The 19595-nt window shown below is 42.6% G+C and overlaps 2 protein-coding genes across 12 annotated transcripts in view; one reads left to right on the top strand and one right to left on the bottom strand.

The window, feature by feature from the left end:
- The window catches only part of scn1lab (sodium channel, voltage-gated, type I like, alpha b), a 28406-nt gene extending 21330 nt beyond the window's left edge, over positions 1-7076 (top strand). For all 11 annotated transcript variants that reach the window (XM_073495504.1, XM_073495496.1, XM_073495498.1 and 8 more), the window contains 8 exons: positions 128-301; positions 924-1046; positions 2189-2464; positions 3235-3288; positions 3401-3538; positions 5310-5414; positions 5528-5798; positions 5884-7076. In XM_073495504.1, coding sequence (XP_073351605.1) covers positions 128-301; positions 924-1046; positions 2189-2464; positions 3235-3288; positions 3401-3538; positions 5310-5414; positions 5528-5798; positions 5884-7076 — 2334 coding nt within the window. The remainder of the gene's footprint in view (positions 1-127; positions 302-923; positions 1047-2188; positions 2465-3234; positions 3289-3400; positions 3539-5309; positions 5415-5527; positions 5799-5883) is intronic.
- Positions 7077-14526: 7450 nt separating this feature from the next.
- LOC140992453 (uncharacterized) lies at positions 14527-18298 on the bottom strand. The gene is made up of 4 exons (XM_073462750.1): positions 18148-18298; positions 17281-17537; positions 16810-17121; positions 14527-15660 (listed from the first exon to the last, which is right to left on the bottom strand). The coding sequence occupies exons 1-4, from the start codon at positions 18296-18298 to the stop codon at positions 14527-14529; spliced, it is 1854 nt and encodes a 617-aa protein (XP_073318851.1).
- Between the last annotated feature and the right edge of the window lie 1297 nt (positions 18299-19595).

The following is a 19595-nucleotide window of genomic DNA, read 5'->3' as shown; positions in this document are numbered from 1 at the left end:
ATTTAACAAAATGTTTTCTTGCATTATTAACAGTAGGTTTTGCTGAGCAGAGTTTGTATTTTCTCACCTGTGTTGCCTTCAGGTGCTTGTTTCCTCCATCAATCTTTATTTATTGCTTTGTGTGTAGGCATTTGAGGACATTTACATTGAGCAGCGGAGGACCATCAAAACAATGCTGGAGTACGCAGACAAGGTCTTCACTTACATTTTCATCCTGGAGATGCTGTTGAAGTGGGTGGCATACGGCTTTGTCAAGTACTTCACCAACGCCTGGTGCTGGCTCGACTTCCTCATTGTAGACGTATGTATATTCAGTCCATACAAAGATAATTTAGACTTTGCGATTGACTTTTCGAGAACTTGAAAGTGTTAAATGAGAAGATACAGGAGATACCACACCATCTAATGTATATTCGATTAGCTTAGCTTAGCATGAAGAAGGGAAGCAGGGGGAAACAGCTAACCTGGAATTTTAAAGAAAGCTAAAATAGAAATGTGGCTACCAGCACCTCTAAAGCTCAAGCACTATTTTGTGTATAAATAAGAAAGAAGATAGAAACAATATGAAGTGAAGTGTAATGAAGTGTTTATCACTGAGTTTTAGAGAGAGCCAGTTGAGGTGATTCCATCTGCTTCCAGTCCTAATATGCTAAGCTAACTATAGGTAAAAAAAAGCAAATAAGCATATTTCCCAATGTCCTCTGCTACCGTCACATTTCTTTATCTGAAATTCTCAGTTTTTGGTGATGCTTTCTAATTCATTTTTAAACAGTTAAATTCAAGATTATCTCTTTAATTGAGTGCAGACTAATCATTCATGCCAAATGATCCATCTTGTTCAAACACTCAGGGTTTCTTTGCAGAAGTACCTTTTTCATTTCTCACCTTTCACCCTGCCTTTCTCTGTCTTTATCTTCTCTCAGGTGTCCCTTGTCAGCCTTGTAGCTAATGCTCTCGGCTACTCTGAGCTCACAGCCATCAAATCTCTGAGGACACTGAGAGCCCTTCGGCCCCTGAGGGCGCTGTCTCGGTTTGAGGGCATGAGGGTAAGGACATCTTGGATAACAACGACACAAAAGGAGTGTTTGTCAGCAAGCTGGAAACCAGTATACCTGTGGAATATCTTAGATTAGCTTAAATCACTTTTAAGCATTTTCCAGAAAGTTAAAGGTGCATTATGTAGAAGATCCGATTATCAGAGGAGAAAGATCTTCATTGACTGTTTTTTATACTTAAACAAACTAAATACTACTTTGTCTATATGTGGCGGACCCTGCCACCTTTCCAGCTTCAAACAGTGTTCTGCGGACCTTATTTTCCTCTGAGAACAGCTTGTTTATTCAGTTATGGAACTGAGTTTGTATTATAACCACATTAATATTGTCAATATTAAACTTCTGAATTTGAATTTCTTCTCCAAAAATACATACTGCCCCTTTAAGCTAACTAGGCAACTTCTAGCATTATTTAGTTTGACATGACGATGCCCCACAATAATACATATTTCCAGTTTTATTCCTCTGAGTTAATGTTTGATGTCATTTTAATGGTTTTATCGCGTTAGCCTGACTGTTGACTGCATGTTTATTACAGCCTCTATATAGAGTGATCTTTTCTTTGCAATTCAACACTGTACTTCTTCTATCTGCATGACTTTCTTCACATTGTGTCAATGGATTACTGTATATAGCTGTTCTGAGGCATTGTTTTCTGACGTTGCTTGTGTGGTGCCTTTGACCTGTAATTTTTTTCTTTGTTGTGTGTCTTTTTCATTTACAGTCAAACAAAATGTTGTGACTTCATCCTGCCTCTCTAAGGTTTTTTTCTGTTTTGCTTTTTTACCTATCAAATGTTAACTTTTTCACCTGTCCACTTCCTCCTTTCCAACTGTCATGTTGTTAAATTCTCTTTGTAGATGGTGTTAAGAGCTTTGTGTGTGCAGACATTACATATTAAATACAGCTTTGAATAATACAGGAACGCTATGAATTTTTAAATCAGTCTTGGCTCTTGTTCTGAAAGTCGTAGCATCTGCCTCCCGAGCTCAATCAGATCAGGTTAAGAGTTAAGTGATTAGATGTAATTGCCACTTATCTAAATCAAACAGCCTCTCTGTTTTGGCAAGCAGAGACCTCAGAATGACCGGCAGGAGAGTGCTGAGTTTAACCGTGTGCTTCGACCTCCCCAGGTTGTGGTGAACGCTCTGCTGGGGGCCATCCCCTCCATCATGAACGTGCTGCTGGTCTGCCTCATCTTCTGGCTCATCTTCAGCATCATGGGCGTCAACCTGTTCGCAGGGAAGTACTACTACTGTGTCAACACCACCAACGATGAGGTCTTCCCCATCAGCGTCGTCAACAACATGTCTGAATGCCTGAATTTGATAAATGACAGCGCTCGCTGGAAGAATGTCAAAATCAACTTTGACAACGTCGGGGCCGGATATCTGGCTCTGCTGCAAGTGGTGAGTTTAGTCTCCGCGGCACAGGCGGCATTATGAAGACAAAAATGTGAAAGTTTGCTTATATAGAAGAGGAGTATTTAGGATTTGAACTCTCCAGCTTCCAGTTTTGTCACTGAGTAGATTTTTATTCTCCTTACAAATTGACACAGTAAAGAGCAGATAATCATCAGATAAACATCAGATAATCACTGCAAAATCAATATTTATATGCAGTCATAGAAAACAAATGAATTTATGAGTCTGCCTATTACTTAAAAATGGCTTTCAGAGATTATTTTACAGTCGGGATTAAACTCAAAATATGGAAAACCTGTAGGATTTATGTTTACAGGCAAATATTTGACGACCTGAGAATGAGAATGAGAAACCAGCTACCTTTCTTCAGAATCACTTTAAGAGTTTTCCTTCCTGCATTACATAGTGCTGCTTTGATTGTCCACCTTAATGCATGCACACAGATAAAAAATAAAAGTGTCAAATGCTAAAATGGGTCACCAAATATGTACACACATAGATTTTACGACAGTAAGTAAGAGTAAAATAGAAATAAATATATACAAAACCCAAAATCAGAAGCAGGGCACTACTTTAGCAAATAATATCTTGTATTATTGTTGTAATGAGGTACCAAATTAAGGACCAACATAACACACTGTACTCACTAAATGACAGCCAAGCAGTTTAACTTGAATCAGATGATTGAGGTTGTGAGGAGGGTTATTTGAGCCCCCAACACCACCCACACTGACAAGTCTCTCATTTGCTCTCAGGCAACGTTTAAGGGTTGGATGGACATCATGTACGCAGCCGTGGACTCTCGAGATGTAAGTGTCTTTGTGCCTAACAGAGGGATCTGTAGTTTGCCTTCACAACCCAGCTCATTTCTGTTATGAAAGCCGGTAACTGTTTTATTGTGATCTGCATTGTTTGTTCTAGTTGGAAGATCAGCCTGAATATGAAGTGAACTTGTACATGTACCTCTACTTCGTCATCTTCATCATCTTCGGCTCCTTCTTCACCCTCAACCTGTTCATCGGTGTCATCATCGACAACTTCAACCAGCAGAAGAAGAAGATAAGTTGCATTTAGTAACAGTCCCTATCAGATAATGTAAACTGCGATGGGCAATCCTGCTGGAGTGTTGAGGACGGGAATGAAAATGCAAAATATTGCGTTCCTGTAACATCTTAATAGTCTCCTCCGACTGCTGATGCAATTATTATGTAATTATGTATTCATAAAGTGAAACAGATCTGGGATAAAAAATCTAAAAAATACTAATTTTAGGAAAAATTTAGCTGTTAAGTTTATCAGTGCATCCCAAAATATAGCCAATTAGCATCTTCTTTCTTTATGACTTTAATTTAGACATTAAATGAAGAGAATTAATTCAATGTATCGCCCGGTCCAAACTGGAGCCTTTTGTAGAGACAATAATGTTTCAAAGTAAAGACGAAATCCCAGGTTGTTGCTCCGCCATGCTGGCTGTTATTAATGTTGACACACAGCTTTGGTTCTGCTCGTCATTACTGCAGTGGAACAGGTAGCAGTCCTGTGTCACACTGTGCCAAGTACAAGCCTAGTCTGAGTACAAAGTCACTGTGAAAGAGTGAATGCACCCACACACTCACAAAGAAACACCTTTGAAACGACTTTGTGACGGAAATGTCGACCTTTTTGATGAATCTATCGATGCAGAGGTGAAAAGTGTGTGCAGGAATCCACTCTTTCTCCTTGAATTAGATTTTCTGGGGGGAGTTAATCCCCTGCGCCACAAAAGACATAAAAACCCAGTGTTGCCTTCGAATCACAAAGCTACTGAAGGTTCACAGGTTCAGCCAAAGCAGACCCTCAGCTGTGTTAAAGAAAGAGCCGAGCTCCAGAATAATGATTATCTGTAGCAGGGAGAGGACCTGCTGCTGCCAAGGATTACTGAGGGTGCATGAGTCACTGAGAAACACCCTGCCTGCATTCGCACACACACATGCGGTGTCACAGTAAATGTAGTCTGGAAATGAGCCCTCCATTCAACCAAGCGCTAACAAGTGGGATTGGCGACGCCCAGGAGGGGGAGGAGGGGGAGAGAGGGGGTTTGCACTGTGTTTGCTGTGCGCTGATGACTGACGTACCGACTGAGACGCTGTATCAGTGTGTTTGTGTGTTGTTCAGCAGCCCCGCAGCCACAGCGTCACACAGATGCTGTTCAGTGTTGACACCAGTCCTGCCTCCAGACACGCATCATACACTCAGTGAGCCGCGCTGAGAGTGTCATGTTCGCCTCGCGTGTGATACCGTGAGGGGGATTCACTTCTTTGATTAACGAGAGCATAGTGACGGCGACTGTGTGACCCTGCCCCTAGTTGAATAAAGTAATGAGGGGAAAAAAACACATGCGGATAAAACCATGAAATAAAAGAAGGAGCTTCCTGCAGGTGTGGTTGTTGTCTGTTGTGTGTCCTTTTAAAGGATCCCACTGCTGTTAGACACACTTCACGCCAAAACATACGTAGGCCTATCGATTGTGCAGCGCATATATGGGCACACAAGGACTTCTACCTCCATCACAGTATTCTAATGAGCAAAATAACATTTTTAAGTTTTGTCTGAACAACACCAAAGGATTAGTTTACCATCAGCCGACGAGAGCAAGCAAATATTCAACTGAAGGAACAGTTTCCTTCTTCAGTTTCAGAACCTCGGACTCTTCCTCTGGCAATCGTTTTATACCCTCTGCGCTTCAGAGATATTGATCCCAGCTGGCTATTTTATTGTTCGCACTGCTTTATAAAATGTAAATGTAAAATGTGTTCATGGTTATAACCAGTTTTTGTCGGGCTCCCTTTACTTTGGAGGTCAGGACATCTTCATGACAGAAGAACAGAAGAAATACTACAACGCCATGAAGAAGCTCGGCTCCAAGAAACCACAAAAACCTATACCTCGGCCCACAGTAAGACTCTGAGTGCTCCGACTGTGGGCTCCACTCACTCAGTTGTTATAATGGAATATGCAGTAAGTAAGTACAGAGTTAAATGACTCTCTTGTTTCCTCCCCCGCCCTCAGAATGCATTTCAAGGTTGCGTGTTCGACTGCATCACGAAGCAGGCCTTCGACATCGTGATCATGATCCTCATCTGCCTTAACATGGTGACCATGATGGTGGAGACGGACGACCAGACGAAGGATATGGACAACATCCTCTACTGGATCAACCTGGTCTTCATTGTGCTCTTCACCGGCGAGTGTGTGCTGAAGATGATCTCGCTGCGTCACTATTACTTCACCATCGGTTGGAATATATTTGACTTTGTGGTGGTGATCCTGTCCATTGTAGGTAAGGAGATGTCTGCGGTGCGCCAGCTTTCTTGTAGATGAATCGTAAAACTGTGAGCTGAATGTCTTATTTTGTGCTTTTGCAGGTATGTTTTTGTCTGAAGTTATCGAGAAGTACTTTGTGTCTCCCACACTGTTCCGAGTGATCCGTCTGGCCAGGATAGGCCGAATCCTTCGCCTTATCAAAGGTGCCAAAGGCATCCGGACGCTTCTCTTCGCCTTGATGATGTCACTCCCCGCCCTCTTCAACATCGGCCTCCTACTCTTCCTGGTCATGTTCATCTACGCCATCTTCGGCATGTCCAACTTTGCCTACGTGAAACGCGAGTCAGGAATCGACGACATGTTCAATTTCGAGACGTTCGGGAACAGCATGATCTGTTTGTTTCAGATCACCACCTCGGGGGGGTGGGACGGCCTGCTGGCGCCCATACTGAACAAGAGGGAGCCGGACTGCGACAGCCAGATGGAGCACCCGGGGAACTATTACAAAGGCAACTGCGGCAACCCATCAGTGGGCATCTTCTTCTTCGTCAGCTACATCATCATCTGCTTCCTCATCGTGGTCAACATGTACATCGCCGTCATCTTAGAGAACTTCAGCGTGGCGACGGAGGAGAGCGCCGAGCCGCTGAGCGAGGATGACTTTGAGATGTTCTACGAAGTGTGGGAGCGCTTCGACCCCGACGCCACTCAGTTCATGGAGTACAGCAAGCTCTCTGACTTTGCAGATGCTCTGGATCCACCGCTGCGCATGCCCAAGCCGAACATGATCCAGCTCATCTCCATGGACCTGCCAATGGTGAGCGGCGAGCGCATCCACTGCCTCGACATCCTGTTCGCCTTCACCAAGCGAGTGTTGGGCGAAGGCGGCGAAATGGACGTGCTGCGCGGGCAGATGGAGGAGCGCTTCATGGCCTCCAACCCCTCTAAGGTGTCTTACGAGCCCATCACCACCACCCTCCGCCGCAAACAGGAGGACATGTCGGCCATAATCATCCAGAGATCCTTCCGCCGCTACATGATCCGCCTGGCCATGAAGAAAGCCTCCGCCCTCTATAAGGAGAAGCTGAAGGAGGGCATCCGCGACCCCGACAAGGACGTGATGGTCATCAGCAAGTTCACGGAGAACTCCACCTCGGACAAAATGGACATGACGCCCTCCACGGCCTCCCCGCCATCCTACAACAGTGTGACGAAATCGGACAAAGACAAATACGAGAAAGAAAATAGAGAAAAAGAAAACAAAGGGAAAGACTTGAAAGACAGAAAGAAATAGACTTTTTAAAAAAGGAACAAAAAATCTAAAATGCATCAGAGACATGAGGGAAATTTGTTTACAGCTTCTAACGGGGGTAGATACAGTAGATGTGCGCTTGTGTGTTGATTGTCCAGAGGTGACGAGTGCGACGCCAGGTAGGCCTAAAAATGGAGTGCTGTCGTGTCATATGTGAATACATGGGGTCCTTTCAGAGGGGAAACAAATGATCCAGCAGACACTGCCAGGGATTGTCTGGAACATGGAAAAGCCTCTCTGCAAAACGCTTGTGATTTTCCTATTGGTTGTTGTTACTATCTGACACACTTGAGTGTACTGTTAAGTTGTCTGTAGCTAGTGCTGCTGCTACTACTATAAATCCAGTGTCTTGAATTTAACAATCGCTGTATCACTTAACAAGTACTCTGCATTATTTTTTTGGTTCATATTTTTGGTTACAAGGTTTCTTTTTTAATGAGAAAGAATGTTTTCTACTTTTTTGTGTCATTATCGTGAGAATGTGTCCACTGCTTTCACTGTTGTAAAAATCACCAAGGGCAGACAAAAGTTAATGCTGGAAACTACAACCACCGTCTGAAACTCGTACAGTGCAGGATCAGTGCCAGAAAAGCTCTTAGTTCATACAGTACACAGAGAGCTGAAACACAAAGCCAGCCGCTGAAGTGCGATGGGTAAATTCATTGTACTCACTGGTGTGTGATTGTGCTTCATCTGGACGGCCGTCTCCCCTTTTTAATATAAAATACAAGTCTCTAAATACAGAGAAGCTGAATGTATGCAAGGAATGAGACACATTTAAAGAATTTCTTGACATTTTGGGAAATATTTTCCCTTTTTTTCAGAGTTAGATGAGAAGATTGATACCACTCTTATGTCTGTCCTTTCGTTATGAAGCTATAGCGAGGAGATCGTTAGCTTGTCTTAGCTCTTAAATACTGAACAAGCTCAACAATCTGCATACCAGCACCTGTAAAGCTCACTAATTAACATGCTGTATCTCGTTTCTTTAATCCATACAAAAACCCAAATGTACAAAAGTGACAAGTTGTTGTTTAACAGGGAGTTGCACAGAGGGATGCACCGATCTGACTCCCCAAATATCGATTCTGATACTCAAAATCAGAGTATCGGCTGATATCGAGTACAGATCTGATACCAGTCTGTGAAATATATTAGGGTGATAGCTTTTTATCGAACCCAAAATCCAGTATCACATCCTACTTATTAAGTTTAGCTCGATAGTTTAGCTAGTTCATCACTTGCAATCAACTAAAAAATTACAAATAAAATCTTAAAGATTCAATTTAGCTCTGTAATCACCTGTTGTGAGCCAAGAAGTCAAAAAATGCTACATGTTTAGCAGTAAATTAAACAATGTTAACACAGGCTAAGCTAATCGACTAGCTCCACAGTTAGCTAACGTAAAAACAAAGCTTGCATTATTCCAGTTGTTTTAAAAGCTTGAGAAAATGTCTGAATCTATCGTTAGCTTACAGTGAAAGTAGCAGCGTTAGCTTTACAGACATTAATTTACTGCTGCAAATAAGAAGTATAGTTTAGGAACGTAACCACTCATAAAACCCCAACTTGTTGTTTTTACATCTTGATATTTGTGCTGATTTAACAAATGTGAGTCAAAATGTTTATTAGAAAGCTTAAGGGATATTTTTAAAACCTGTTTCCCCCTGCTCCCAATGTCAGGCTAGGCTAAGCTAACTGACTCCTGGCTGTAGCTTTGTGGTTAGCTAACGTACACACACGGTATCAATTTTATCAACTGACTCTTCAAGAAAATGTTTTCCCAAAATCTCACAACTTTTACTTTAAAGTAACATTCATAATTCATTCATCCGCCGCCATATTGCAAAGTTCCCCCTCTAATGCGTTTGTTCCCCTCCCCCTCCCCCTCCACACATCTCCCGGAGCTCTTGTAAAGAAAATATCTTAAGTAATGAAATATACTAAAAAGAAAAATGTCAATCTTTCTAACTTCTCTCAAGCTAGAACGTGACAATATATCACATTTAAAGGTTATAATATCACATATGTTTGTACGACATTCATGTTGTTTAAAATTGAGAAGCGAGTGGTTTTAATGTAGTGGTTTGGTTTGTAAATAAAATAGCTATTTGGGCCCACAGTATGCATCACACTTACATTTGATGTAAGAGCACTTTTTAATCCCCACTGCTATGTAATACCACGTGTGGCGGTCATACATGTAAAGTGTGTGCGAGACAGCTGGAGTGTGTTTGTATTTGTACGTCCGTGTGTGTATTTGTTAAGACGGTGAGACTGCGAGAATGTAAGCATCTATCTCTTTCGTGGGAGCGAGTGTGCAACTGGGGTCTGCGGGTTGCTTGTGTTCCACCGATTATAAATAACATTTTTACTGTAGATATGAGTGCATTTTGCCAGTCTTCGGATTTTGATTTACAATTTTTTCTAGGACTTTTCCTTTCTGCACTGTAACACATGACGAAACACATGTATGGTCCCCCCTCCCCCCATATCTGTAGATAGGAACCATGAAGCAATCAGTAGCCATCTCTCATTGCGCTTGTAGTGTTTTAGTGAACTGCATGCAAGAAGTGACTACTGTCCGCTCATATGGTAATATAATTTTAAAGCCAAAAGAATAAAGGACATATTTTTTGTAAATGCTTGTTTATTTTCTCCGTTTTTCCTTTGCAGCCGGTCTTTGTTTGATGATTCAAAAGGTTTCTCTGTGTGAGTGACATCCCGGTCTTTGCTCTGTGATCTGAACCTGAAGTATGATTGCTTAACACTGAACAGGATCATTCATGTGGTTCAAGTACATGTTACACTAAACTATGTATCGATTTGCAAAAATGTGACAAGTGACTTTTTGTTTTTTTGTTTTTTTGTTATAACCAAAGATGTGGCAACAAAACACAAAAAAATCTAGATTTTCCAAAATAAAACCTATTTTGGGAAGCATATTCTGCATGCAGTATGCGTTCATTGTGGGGTGCTGGAGACGTGATGGAAGGAGGCGAGTGGCTCTGCATATTCAACGAGGGTTAAACAGATACTTAGCCGGCGAGATGATGGTCTGTTTTCAGCCTGAGGATAATTCACTGAGTGTAGACAGCTGAGATTCCCCCTGAGGAAACTGGGTCAGTGAACGCTGCCTGGAGGTGAAGTGGAACAATTATTTATACAAGATATTTGCGAGTTAAATCACATTCAAAATGTTGTGATTGTTTTTCTTTGTTCAACTAGAATACTCAGTAAACAATAACACTTTAACCTCCTGTATATAGCTAGTTAATAAACGGGTGGTAACACACTATATAAGCACAATATTAATGTATATATGTCAAAAACACACCACGTGAAGCAGCTGTACCTCGTGTATTAACAGTTTATAGGATGGCTGTGATGTATAATCACATCTAATGATATATGATTACACACGTTAACGAGTCTTACACCATTAATTAACTTAAATTAATTAAATGTACTAATTATTTTTATTATTAGTCTAGTGTTAACACTCACAGCATGTCACTTTTATAAACTACTTTCTGTATTTTCTGCTTTTGACGACATATTACAGTTTAAATGCTCTCGTTTTAAATGAAATACCACGTTTTCCATCAGACTAGAGGGTTTTTTTTCAGCTGTATCGTTCATCCGAATAGATGCTAACGGACTTCCGAACCTGCTAGTAGGCTTATAGGCCCTTACTAGATGGCATATAAGGGGCAGATCTGTGATGATAATGCCCATTAAATGGTCAGCAGTCAAATCAGATGTTTAATGACAGTGAAGAGTTATAAAGAAATGGCTATAAATACCAATAAATATAATATAATTAGTCAAAAAATACTTCTATGACTGCAACTGTAGTGTAATGTCAATACTTCATTGAAGTTAGCATGCTAACAGCAACAGGCCGGTGCTCTGAGCTCCCGGTGCACAGCTAACTGAGCTCAATTGCTAACAGCAGCTATAGTTAGCAGCAGTTAGCGGTTACTCTGGTGATATGCTGCCCCCTGTTGGTCTGGAGTATGAATCTGACAGATGGCCAATTCTTGCATATTGCACCTTTTAAAGTTTTTGTATGAAAAAAAAGTATCTTCCATAGCTTTCAGTCACATCTGCTGGTCTTCATCCGCCCATTATATAACCGTCAACTGGGCATTAAAGGCCACAAGATGGGGGTGAAAGCTGTGGTAGAAAAAGAGTAAGCAGACCTTGAGTTAAAACGAGAAGAGACTGTTGGAGAATGAGTAACATAATGTCAACAGACAGTTTAAACAACATATTCAGCGTTTAGCCGAGACAGCGCGGTCACAGTTCCTTCTCCACATCATGCAGAATCGAGTACCGTCGACTACAAGAGCCAGACTGACACGTACATCCAGGGAGAAGGAGGAGGAGGAGGTGTTGGGATATACAGGAGGGGGGAGATGGAGGTGAAAAGCTGAGACCACCCCCACCCGGCAGCCCCCCCCCACCTCCAGACGCTTCCCTGATTCTCTCTTCCTGTTGCCTGGCAACCTAGCACTACAGCTCCCCTTGCCTGTGATTGATCAGCTTGCTTACCCACAATACCTTGCTCGATGGCAGGCATTCCCTGCTTCCAACCCCCAACACGGTGGACACACACCTGATTATGTAAGTAAAGGGTGAGGTCAAGTGGTGACCTTGTGTTCCAGATGAAATCTCGCATACAGCCCATACTGTACACATGTGCGTCATCGGCAGAGGAGCCACTGGCTGAATGTACGTTTTGTCTGCATTGTGTCTCACCTGCTGCAGCCTGTTGTGTGGTTACGCAACGAGCCATGAAAGTATTCTATACCTGAATAGAGAGCCTCCTCTCGCCCCTGTCTGATCTCTGCCTCACCCAAACACAGCCGTGTCAACTCAGCAGCGCTCTCTAGAGGCTGCAACAAAAACCCAAACTGGAAGCACTGGTGGAGCCATGAATGAAAATGTGGACAGGCAGGGTGACACAGCAGTTAAGACACATCACCCAGACTGGAAAAAGGTGTGAGCTGATGTCACGTTTTCCAGGAAGCCTGACTTTTCTCAGTGAGAAAAACACATTTAAGTAATGTCTTTTTGGTGACATGGGGGAGATGTTCTGAGCAACAGCAATGTCACAGATTGTCCTGAGGCAGAAAACATGTAATCAACAGATATACTGACGTCAGAAAAGATGATTTAACCCCTTGATGTTGGAGGATGTCAGCGGAGAGGAGGGATGAAGTTGGTTGTTGAGCAACAGACGCCATCTGCTGGTAGAAAAATAGACGACCACCTTTAAAACTGGGATGGATGTCAAAAAGGTTTTTATTCACACACTCATGGAAATGTACAATTGTTTTTTTTAAAAAGAACATGAAAGATATTTGGCCCCCAGTTTTGGCAGTTTTGAGAGACAAAGTTAATTATTTAACTAGTTTATCACATCGTTCACATGACTGTAAAATGATAAAACAACATGCATAGACTGATGTTTCTCTAATCTTGCTAAATGCTTTGGCTGAAGGTCTGATTAACACCGAAGAGACACTGATAGTGACGTTACCGAGTGGAGAAAACAAAGACGGCAACAGGAGGGACACATCTGAAGCAAAATGTGAAGACGCTGTGTCAAAATGACGGTTTTAAAAGTTAAAGGCAGGTCATGATTTTGCATCAGGTGCCTTAAATTTATAGCAAAATACTTTATCAGCAGCATTTTTACATGTTCAGGCTGTAAACGCTGGCTAACGTCAGCGTGCTAACATGTTAACACTGACAGATCCAACTTGCTCATGTTAATGTTGGCTAGCTTAATTGACCTTGCAGGCAAACATTTGCTCACTAGCTAACATAAATAACAGCTAAGGCTGATTGTATTTTATTGGACAAAGTAAAATTTTGACTTCATGGTGCTAGATGAGAAGCTAAACTTGCTAACTTTTTGGCTACATTGAGGCGTCAGACAGAAACGCTGTACCGACATGTAAGATTTTAAGTTGATATGGCTAACCTGTCGAGCAGACGAAGAGCAACATTAGCATTCATTTGGAGTCGTGTTTGTGTCTGCCTGATGAAGTCCAATATTCTCTCCTGTTTTTGTTCTTCACCACCTCCTAAAGGAAATGTCTGCCTCTTTAGCTGCTAAATACTCAACTATACTCACCAGCTAGTTGCTAACTCTGTCTGCCATTTGTCAAAGAACAAACAGGAAGTGTACAGTGGGTTTATTTTCAATGAATACAGCTGTCTGCTGAAGCGAAAAACGAAGCTAACTAGCTAGCACTTAACTCAAAGTACAGCTAAGCTTGATTGTATTTGGTCAAAGTCAAACTTTGACCTCATGATAAAAAGTTAAACTTGCTAACTTTTTTTGCTTTTTTAGCTTCTTGGATAAACCAGACAGAAGCTGTAAACACAATACTGATAATATAATCACATTATAAGTTAAAATGGCTAAAGAGCAACATTAGCATTCATATGTAGTCATGTTTGTGTTCGCCTCAGGGCCATAAGTCCAATTTTGTCTCCTGTTTTTAGCTCTGTGTTCGTTCTCCACCAGCTCCTGAGGGAAACATCTGCCCCCTCTTTAGCTGCTAAACACTCCGCTTTGTTCACCAGCTAGTTGCTAACTTTGTCTGCCATTTGGTAAAGGACAGGTGGGGTACAGTTGCCTGTTATGGCCATAAACAAAGCAGCATGATTGAATCAAAGTAGTAAAGTTACAGGCCAGACAACCAAAACAATGAGCTGAAAGAAGCTAAAACGCGCTCCAAAGTCAGGTGACAACTGCTTTTCACTTACATGTAATCATGTTATCCATTGCTGATAGAAAATACTGATTATAGCTGCTTCAACGGATGTCCAAAGTTTTTAAAATTCATCCTGTTGGCCTAGCCATGCTGCTAGCAAGGCTAACATGGGAGTGGGAGGGCTTTAGGTATGAATTGTAACAGACTTATGTGTTTTTATCATTTTACAGTTTGTGTTGAGCCTTGAAACACCTCACGTAAACCGAACACATGCTATACAGACAGGCATTTAAGAACGATTAGCAGCAACAATGAGACACCAGCACAATGGAAGAAAGCGAAACAATACGAGCACCTCAAAACCTTGATTTGTCACAGATGCCTGTCACGACCACTAAACATGCTGTAATGATCAAAGACTTTATAACAGGGCGTAAATTATACAAGTAACGTTCAGAAACACTGTTTATTGAGCTTTTATCTTTGTTTTTTAAGTCTATTGTCTAAGCCAAAAATCTTGGAAAGGTTTAGGGCTAAAATTAGATCACCTCTTTGAGCCTTCTGTTAAAACCTGTGTGACTCATTCTCTCTTTGGAAGTGCACTTATCAAGAATAAATCAAACTCGTCGTCGAAGGTCGCAATTCTTGAATAAAGATTTCCAATTATTAACTGATTCCTCTCTGAGCTCTCTGAATCATCAGGTACTGCCTGAGCATGACGTGTTCGTTGATTGTTCAGCCTGCATTTGCAGTCCTGGTTGCTCCGGTATCGCCTCCTTCATTTCCTCCTGCGTCTGCTCCAGAGACCCCGCCGAAGCCTCAGTCTGTGAGTCATGGTCTGGATTGTTCTGGAGGTCTGTGGAGAGCTGCCGTTCCTCGGCTGCGCCAGCAGGGGCAGCGCTGCTCTCACGGGTTTCTACATGTGAGCAAGTTTGGAGAGTCAGGGACTCTGTGGGGTCGGGGAAGTGGCAGGGAATGCTCTGCTGCGTCGTCTGGCGGAGGGGTTCTGTGTTCATTTTGGACTCTAGTGCGGTCTCTACTGTGGGGAGTGTGGGGGTGACGCTGACATTTTCACTGAGAAAAGCAGCAGTGTCATTCACAGAGCTGTCCATTTGATAATGCTGCATGGAGGGAGTGTTGTGGAAGGGGTTACTGAGGCTCATGAGTGTGTTGTTGGAGTAACTCAGCACTGAGGGCAGTGGAACCGGATAGGGCGGAGGACCCGTTCCGTGCAACGAGCAATCCCACTCCTCCTCCTCCTCCTCCTCCTCCTCTTCGTCCTCCTCATCCTCTTCATCTTCCTCATCCTCCTCGTCCTCCTCTCCGTCCTCGGGGTCGATTGTCTCTAAGCTGTGCGTGCTGCAGTCCGACAAGCCGCTGCAAACGCTGCTGCCGTCCTCGTCTTCCTCATAAGCCTCATCATCATCCTCTTCATCGTCTTCCTCCTCCTCCTCCTCTTCTTCTTCCTCTTCCTCCTCTTCATCTAGATGTGAATCTGTGTCGCCTGTGTTCTGGAGGTGCATTATGGGAATGTGCGGCGCGCCACTCATCAGTGGAAACTGCAGGTTCGGCTGCTGCTGCTGCTGCTGGACCAAGGAGGAGTCGCCATGGTAACCGTTGCCATTGGTTACAAGCTGCTGCTGCTGCTGCTGCTGCTGCTCCGGCTGCTGCTGATGATGATGCTGCTGCTCCTCGCGGCTCCTCTCCAGCTCCAGCTTCATGATGGTGTGCAGGAAGTGGGTGCGCACCCGGACCGGGTTGAACTCCAGGCGGCCCGTCGTGTTGCTGCAGCCCTCTTTGGTGCAGCCACATGGGAAGGACATGCGGTCCACCTGAGGACAAAAATTAATTAATTAAATCCAACGGTGTTGAAGAGAAGTAACCGAAAAGGTGAATTCAGCTGCCAATCACAGCTGGTCATGCTTGAAGAGAAACTGCAGAAACCACTGTGGGTGTCAGATGTATATAATTAAACACTTTAATGCAGCAGAACTTCATCAACTAAGCACCCTGAAAATCTCAACTCACATTTGATTTACTTGCATTACAAGCTCGATTAAAGGGTTATATTACCCTCAATGTTAGGGTTATAAAATGAATTGTCAGTGTTTGGTTTAAAAAATCCTCCCGAACCTCGAGGATGAATTAAAAGTACATGAGACTAAAACGAAAACCATTTTTAAAGGCTGTTCAAACATGACTGCTCAATATTAATTGGACTACAAATGGGCTAAGATGACTAGTGGTGTGCAGAGAAGGTGTCATGTATCAGAGGGAGAGGCGTTTAAAGGTCCAGTGTGCAGGATTGTTAGGGAGATCTTTGGGCAGACATGCAATATAATATTCATAATAACATTATATATATATATATATGTGTGTGTATATAATTGCAGGGCTTCCAGTGTAGCGAGCGGATATCTGGGTATAGGATATAAGATATCCTATTCTGTGCACTGGTCATTATATTGTTAACAGTCTGATTAGCAACTTGAGATGTCCAGACGCCATTTTCACTAATCTCTATAAGCAGATATCTGCACATGAACGCAAATAAATTGAAAAAAGCTAATAAAAAGCTAAATCCTTGTCAGACCAAAGCAAATGGATTTGGACATTGCATTGCGGCCGATGCGTTTTACCTCTTTTGGACTGATTACCTGCATGCAACCAAAGGCCGCTCAAACATGACTGATCAAACCTATTTGGACTATAAACAGAAACCAGAACACTTTCGAAACCAAAGTCTTGTCTCTTGTCTCCAGATTATGCATTTATATGCACAATCTGTTTCTAGAGATTAGGAGGAGATTAATGTTGGGGATAATCTCACTGCAGAAAAATAAGTGAAATATTCCTACTTTTGGACACATTCAAATTTAACTCCAAGGATCTGATTTCTTTACACAACTAGGTTTGTTTTAAAGAAGTTCTACTGCACAAACAAACATGAACAACACTTGAGTATTACAGAATGGCCTCACCACAGTTCCATTTACCTGGCACTTAATGCCGGCCAGGCTGCAAGCACAGGTCTCCGGGTCGCATATCCCCCTGCAGCGGCACCCACACTCCTCTCGGGACATGCGAAGGGCACGCAGCTCGTGCTTCTCTTCCACGTCGATGCGTCGCACCCCCGAGGAACGGAGAAGGGCTCGACGCCGCCTGGTAGTCAGAGGCTGGAGGAAGAAATAATCATCCACCTCTGTGTTGTCCACATCCAGGTCGTCTTCAGAGATGTCGTCAAGCGTCAGGGTATCCGCCTCCATGGATGACACCGTGCCATTCTTAGTCAGCTGGAGGACAGAAAAAGTAGGTTAAATTAAAATTACCCACCTACACATTTAGACCCTGAGAAACTCTGAGGACTGGCTACAAAACATCAGAACATTTATTATTAATGTCCTTACTGAAAACATACATGTGTATGAAATTCAAGATCAAAAAACACTGACTTTGAGTTTGATGGCATTGAGTTTCTCTTCTTTCAGATGATTCCTCAGCATGTTCCAGTGGCTCTGTTTCTGCTCCATGGCGAACTCCCTGAGGGTGAAGCGCTTCACCCCGCTGTGACGTGGCGACATCCCCAGGGTGCTGCCACCTTGTGTGGGCACGCTGGTGAAGCCCTGCCGCCGGTTGAAGTAGTAGACGGTCACGCTTTCAAAATGCACATTACGGCCTCGCAGTCGCTTTGACTTCTGCTGGAGAGTGGCTGAGACGGAGACAGTGAGGTGCATAACATGTTGAGTACCAACCAAACCAATAACTGCAATAATATTACTCTTAAGTTTATTAGCATAAACTGAGATTAGCTAGAATACTTTGCTGCTAATACCACATCAAATAGGACTGACTAACAGGGTCACATTAGCTGTTTCATAAGCAGTACAACGGGGTCTTTGGGTGACATAAAACTCGGTATCATCAGCATAGAGTGGGACATTAACAGATTGCTGCAGGGATGACGTATTTTTGTTGGCTAACCAGAAAGTTAGCATCTCCCAGTTGCCTCGACAAAAACCCTATGCTAACTTCACTAGATGTCTCTGCAAAGTAATACATCGACATCTTTGACATAATATCAAAACTCTAATTTCTTCACACTCTGTGGATACTTTCAGTTAATTTTTGAATGTTTTGAAAAGAAAAACGTCTTCTGTGTTGCACCTTTAAGTTTATTCCGCCCTTCTAAATGTCCTGGTTAAAATGACACTACAGAAATGCTGTTTACATGTGACCTCAAGACTTTCCGGTGCTCCACATTGTACAAAAACAATCCAGCTGGAGCTGCTGACAGCAGCAGTGTGGTAATGTGATCTTACAGTCAAGCAGTCCAGAGGGGACGGGATGGTTGAGACTATCACTGCTGTTGCCGCTGTCGCTGCAGGAAACCTCATCATCATCTGAGCCCTGCAGGGACAGGTAAGGGGACGGGCCCTCCTCAAGCTTCCTCTTCAGGATCCCACTCATCATGTGGCTCCTCCCACTGGTCGTACCTGCACAAAGGACATGGGTACAGTTAATGACTGACCACAAATGTATTTTTGGTTTATCTAATATATGTTTTTTATAGAAAAGTGAGATTTAACATATGATTCATGGACAATGTGCTGAAAGCAGCTAAAGCAGCAATGTTTTAACACTAACAATGGATGGCAACATGGCAACTTCTACATGAAAGGGGTCACTTGTATTGTTCTGTTCAGTTGGTTCCTGTCATTGGTTTTATGGCCCACAACTTCATCATTGTGATTCATTCTCACTTTGTCATCGACCTCGTTTGAGCAGGTCGCTGTTTTTCAGCTAAAAAAATGACTAGCTGGTGAACAAAGTGGAGCACTTAGCATCTTAAGAGACAAATATTTTTCTCAGGAGATGGTGGAGAACAAAAACAGAGCTCAAAGAGAGTGATTTGCTAACATGTTCGGTCTAATAGACTGGAAATACCAACACATATCTGGTCCCCGAGCTCCCAATCTGGACCGCTAGCTACAAGCCTGTGGACGATTTGTACAAGCCATTGGAAGTTGTTGACGCTGCTGGACAGCGGATTTCTTTGTGAAGGACTCGGGTCCAGAGGATATAACATTATGTTCTTAAGTGCCTCGTCTCAGTGCCTCAATCAGAGAGCAACAATAGCTACGTTAGTTTAGAAAAGGAGTCCGCTAACGTAAACTAACGACCAGATTCCAGCACAACACAGAAGCTCCACAGAGAACCTTTAAACCCTTCTTGCCACTTATGGCTGAAAGAATTTGATACAAACCAATTTTAAATTATACATACAAAAATATAAAAATAATTAATTTTACAGAAGTACTATGCTACTTAATTGAGCTCTGTTAACAGCTCAAAAAACCTGAACTTTCCCAGACAGTTGGGTTAATTAGGAAGGTATTGTGTCTGTGACGCTTCAAAAGTAGAGAACAACTCATGTCAAATGAAGTGTTGCGTTCATTAAGATTCTGATGAACTGATATTTGTTTTCCTGTTGGCTGCTTTTGTGGAAAATTGAAACAGTTCTGATAAGACACGGCTCATTATAGGGAGTGCGTCTTTAACCAGCCCTCTGAGCCTTTGTCGTTTCTTAAAGGGGCGCTATGTAGTTTTGGAGAAGAAATTCAAACTCAGAATTTTAATATTTACAATATAAATGAGGTAATAATACAAACTCAGAAATGTTTATTTTTTCCTTAAGTGAATAAACAAGCTGTTCTCAGAGGAAAAAAAGATCCCAGAACACTGTTTGAAGCTAGAAAGGTGGCAGGGT

Source organism: Pagrus major, chromosome 24 (genome assembly GCF_040436345.1).
Source record: "Pagrus major chromosome 24, Pma_NU_1.0".
NCBI classification, from domain to species: domain Eukaryota; kingdom Metazoa; phylum Chordata; class Actinopteri; order Spariformes; family Sparidae; genus Pagrus; species Pagrus major.
The sequence above is the reverse complement of the archived record's forward strand: the minus strand, read 5'-3'. Positions and strand labels throughout refer to the sequence as shown.

What these genes read in the sequence shown, in the direction of transcription:
- LOC140992453 (XM_073462750.1), bottom strand. Translation starts at nt 18,298, where the DNA reads ATGATGAGTGGGATCCTGAAGAGGAAGCTTGAGGAGGGCCCGTCCCCT. An exon ending in TCAATGCCATCAAACTCAAA is followed by an intron (nt 17,122 to 17,280) that starts GTCAGTGTTTTT and finishes TCTGTCCTCCAG; the next exon opens with CTGACTAAGAATGGCACGGT. An exon ending in GCCAGGTAAATGGAACTGTG is followed by an intron (nt 15,661 to 16,809) that starts GTGAGGCCATTC and finishes TTTTGTCCTCAG; the next exon opens with GTGGACCGCATGTCCTTCCC.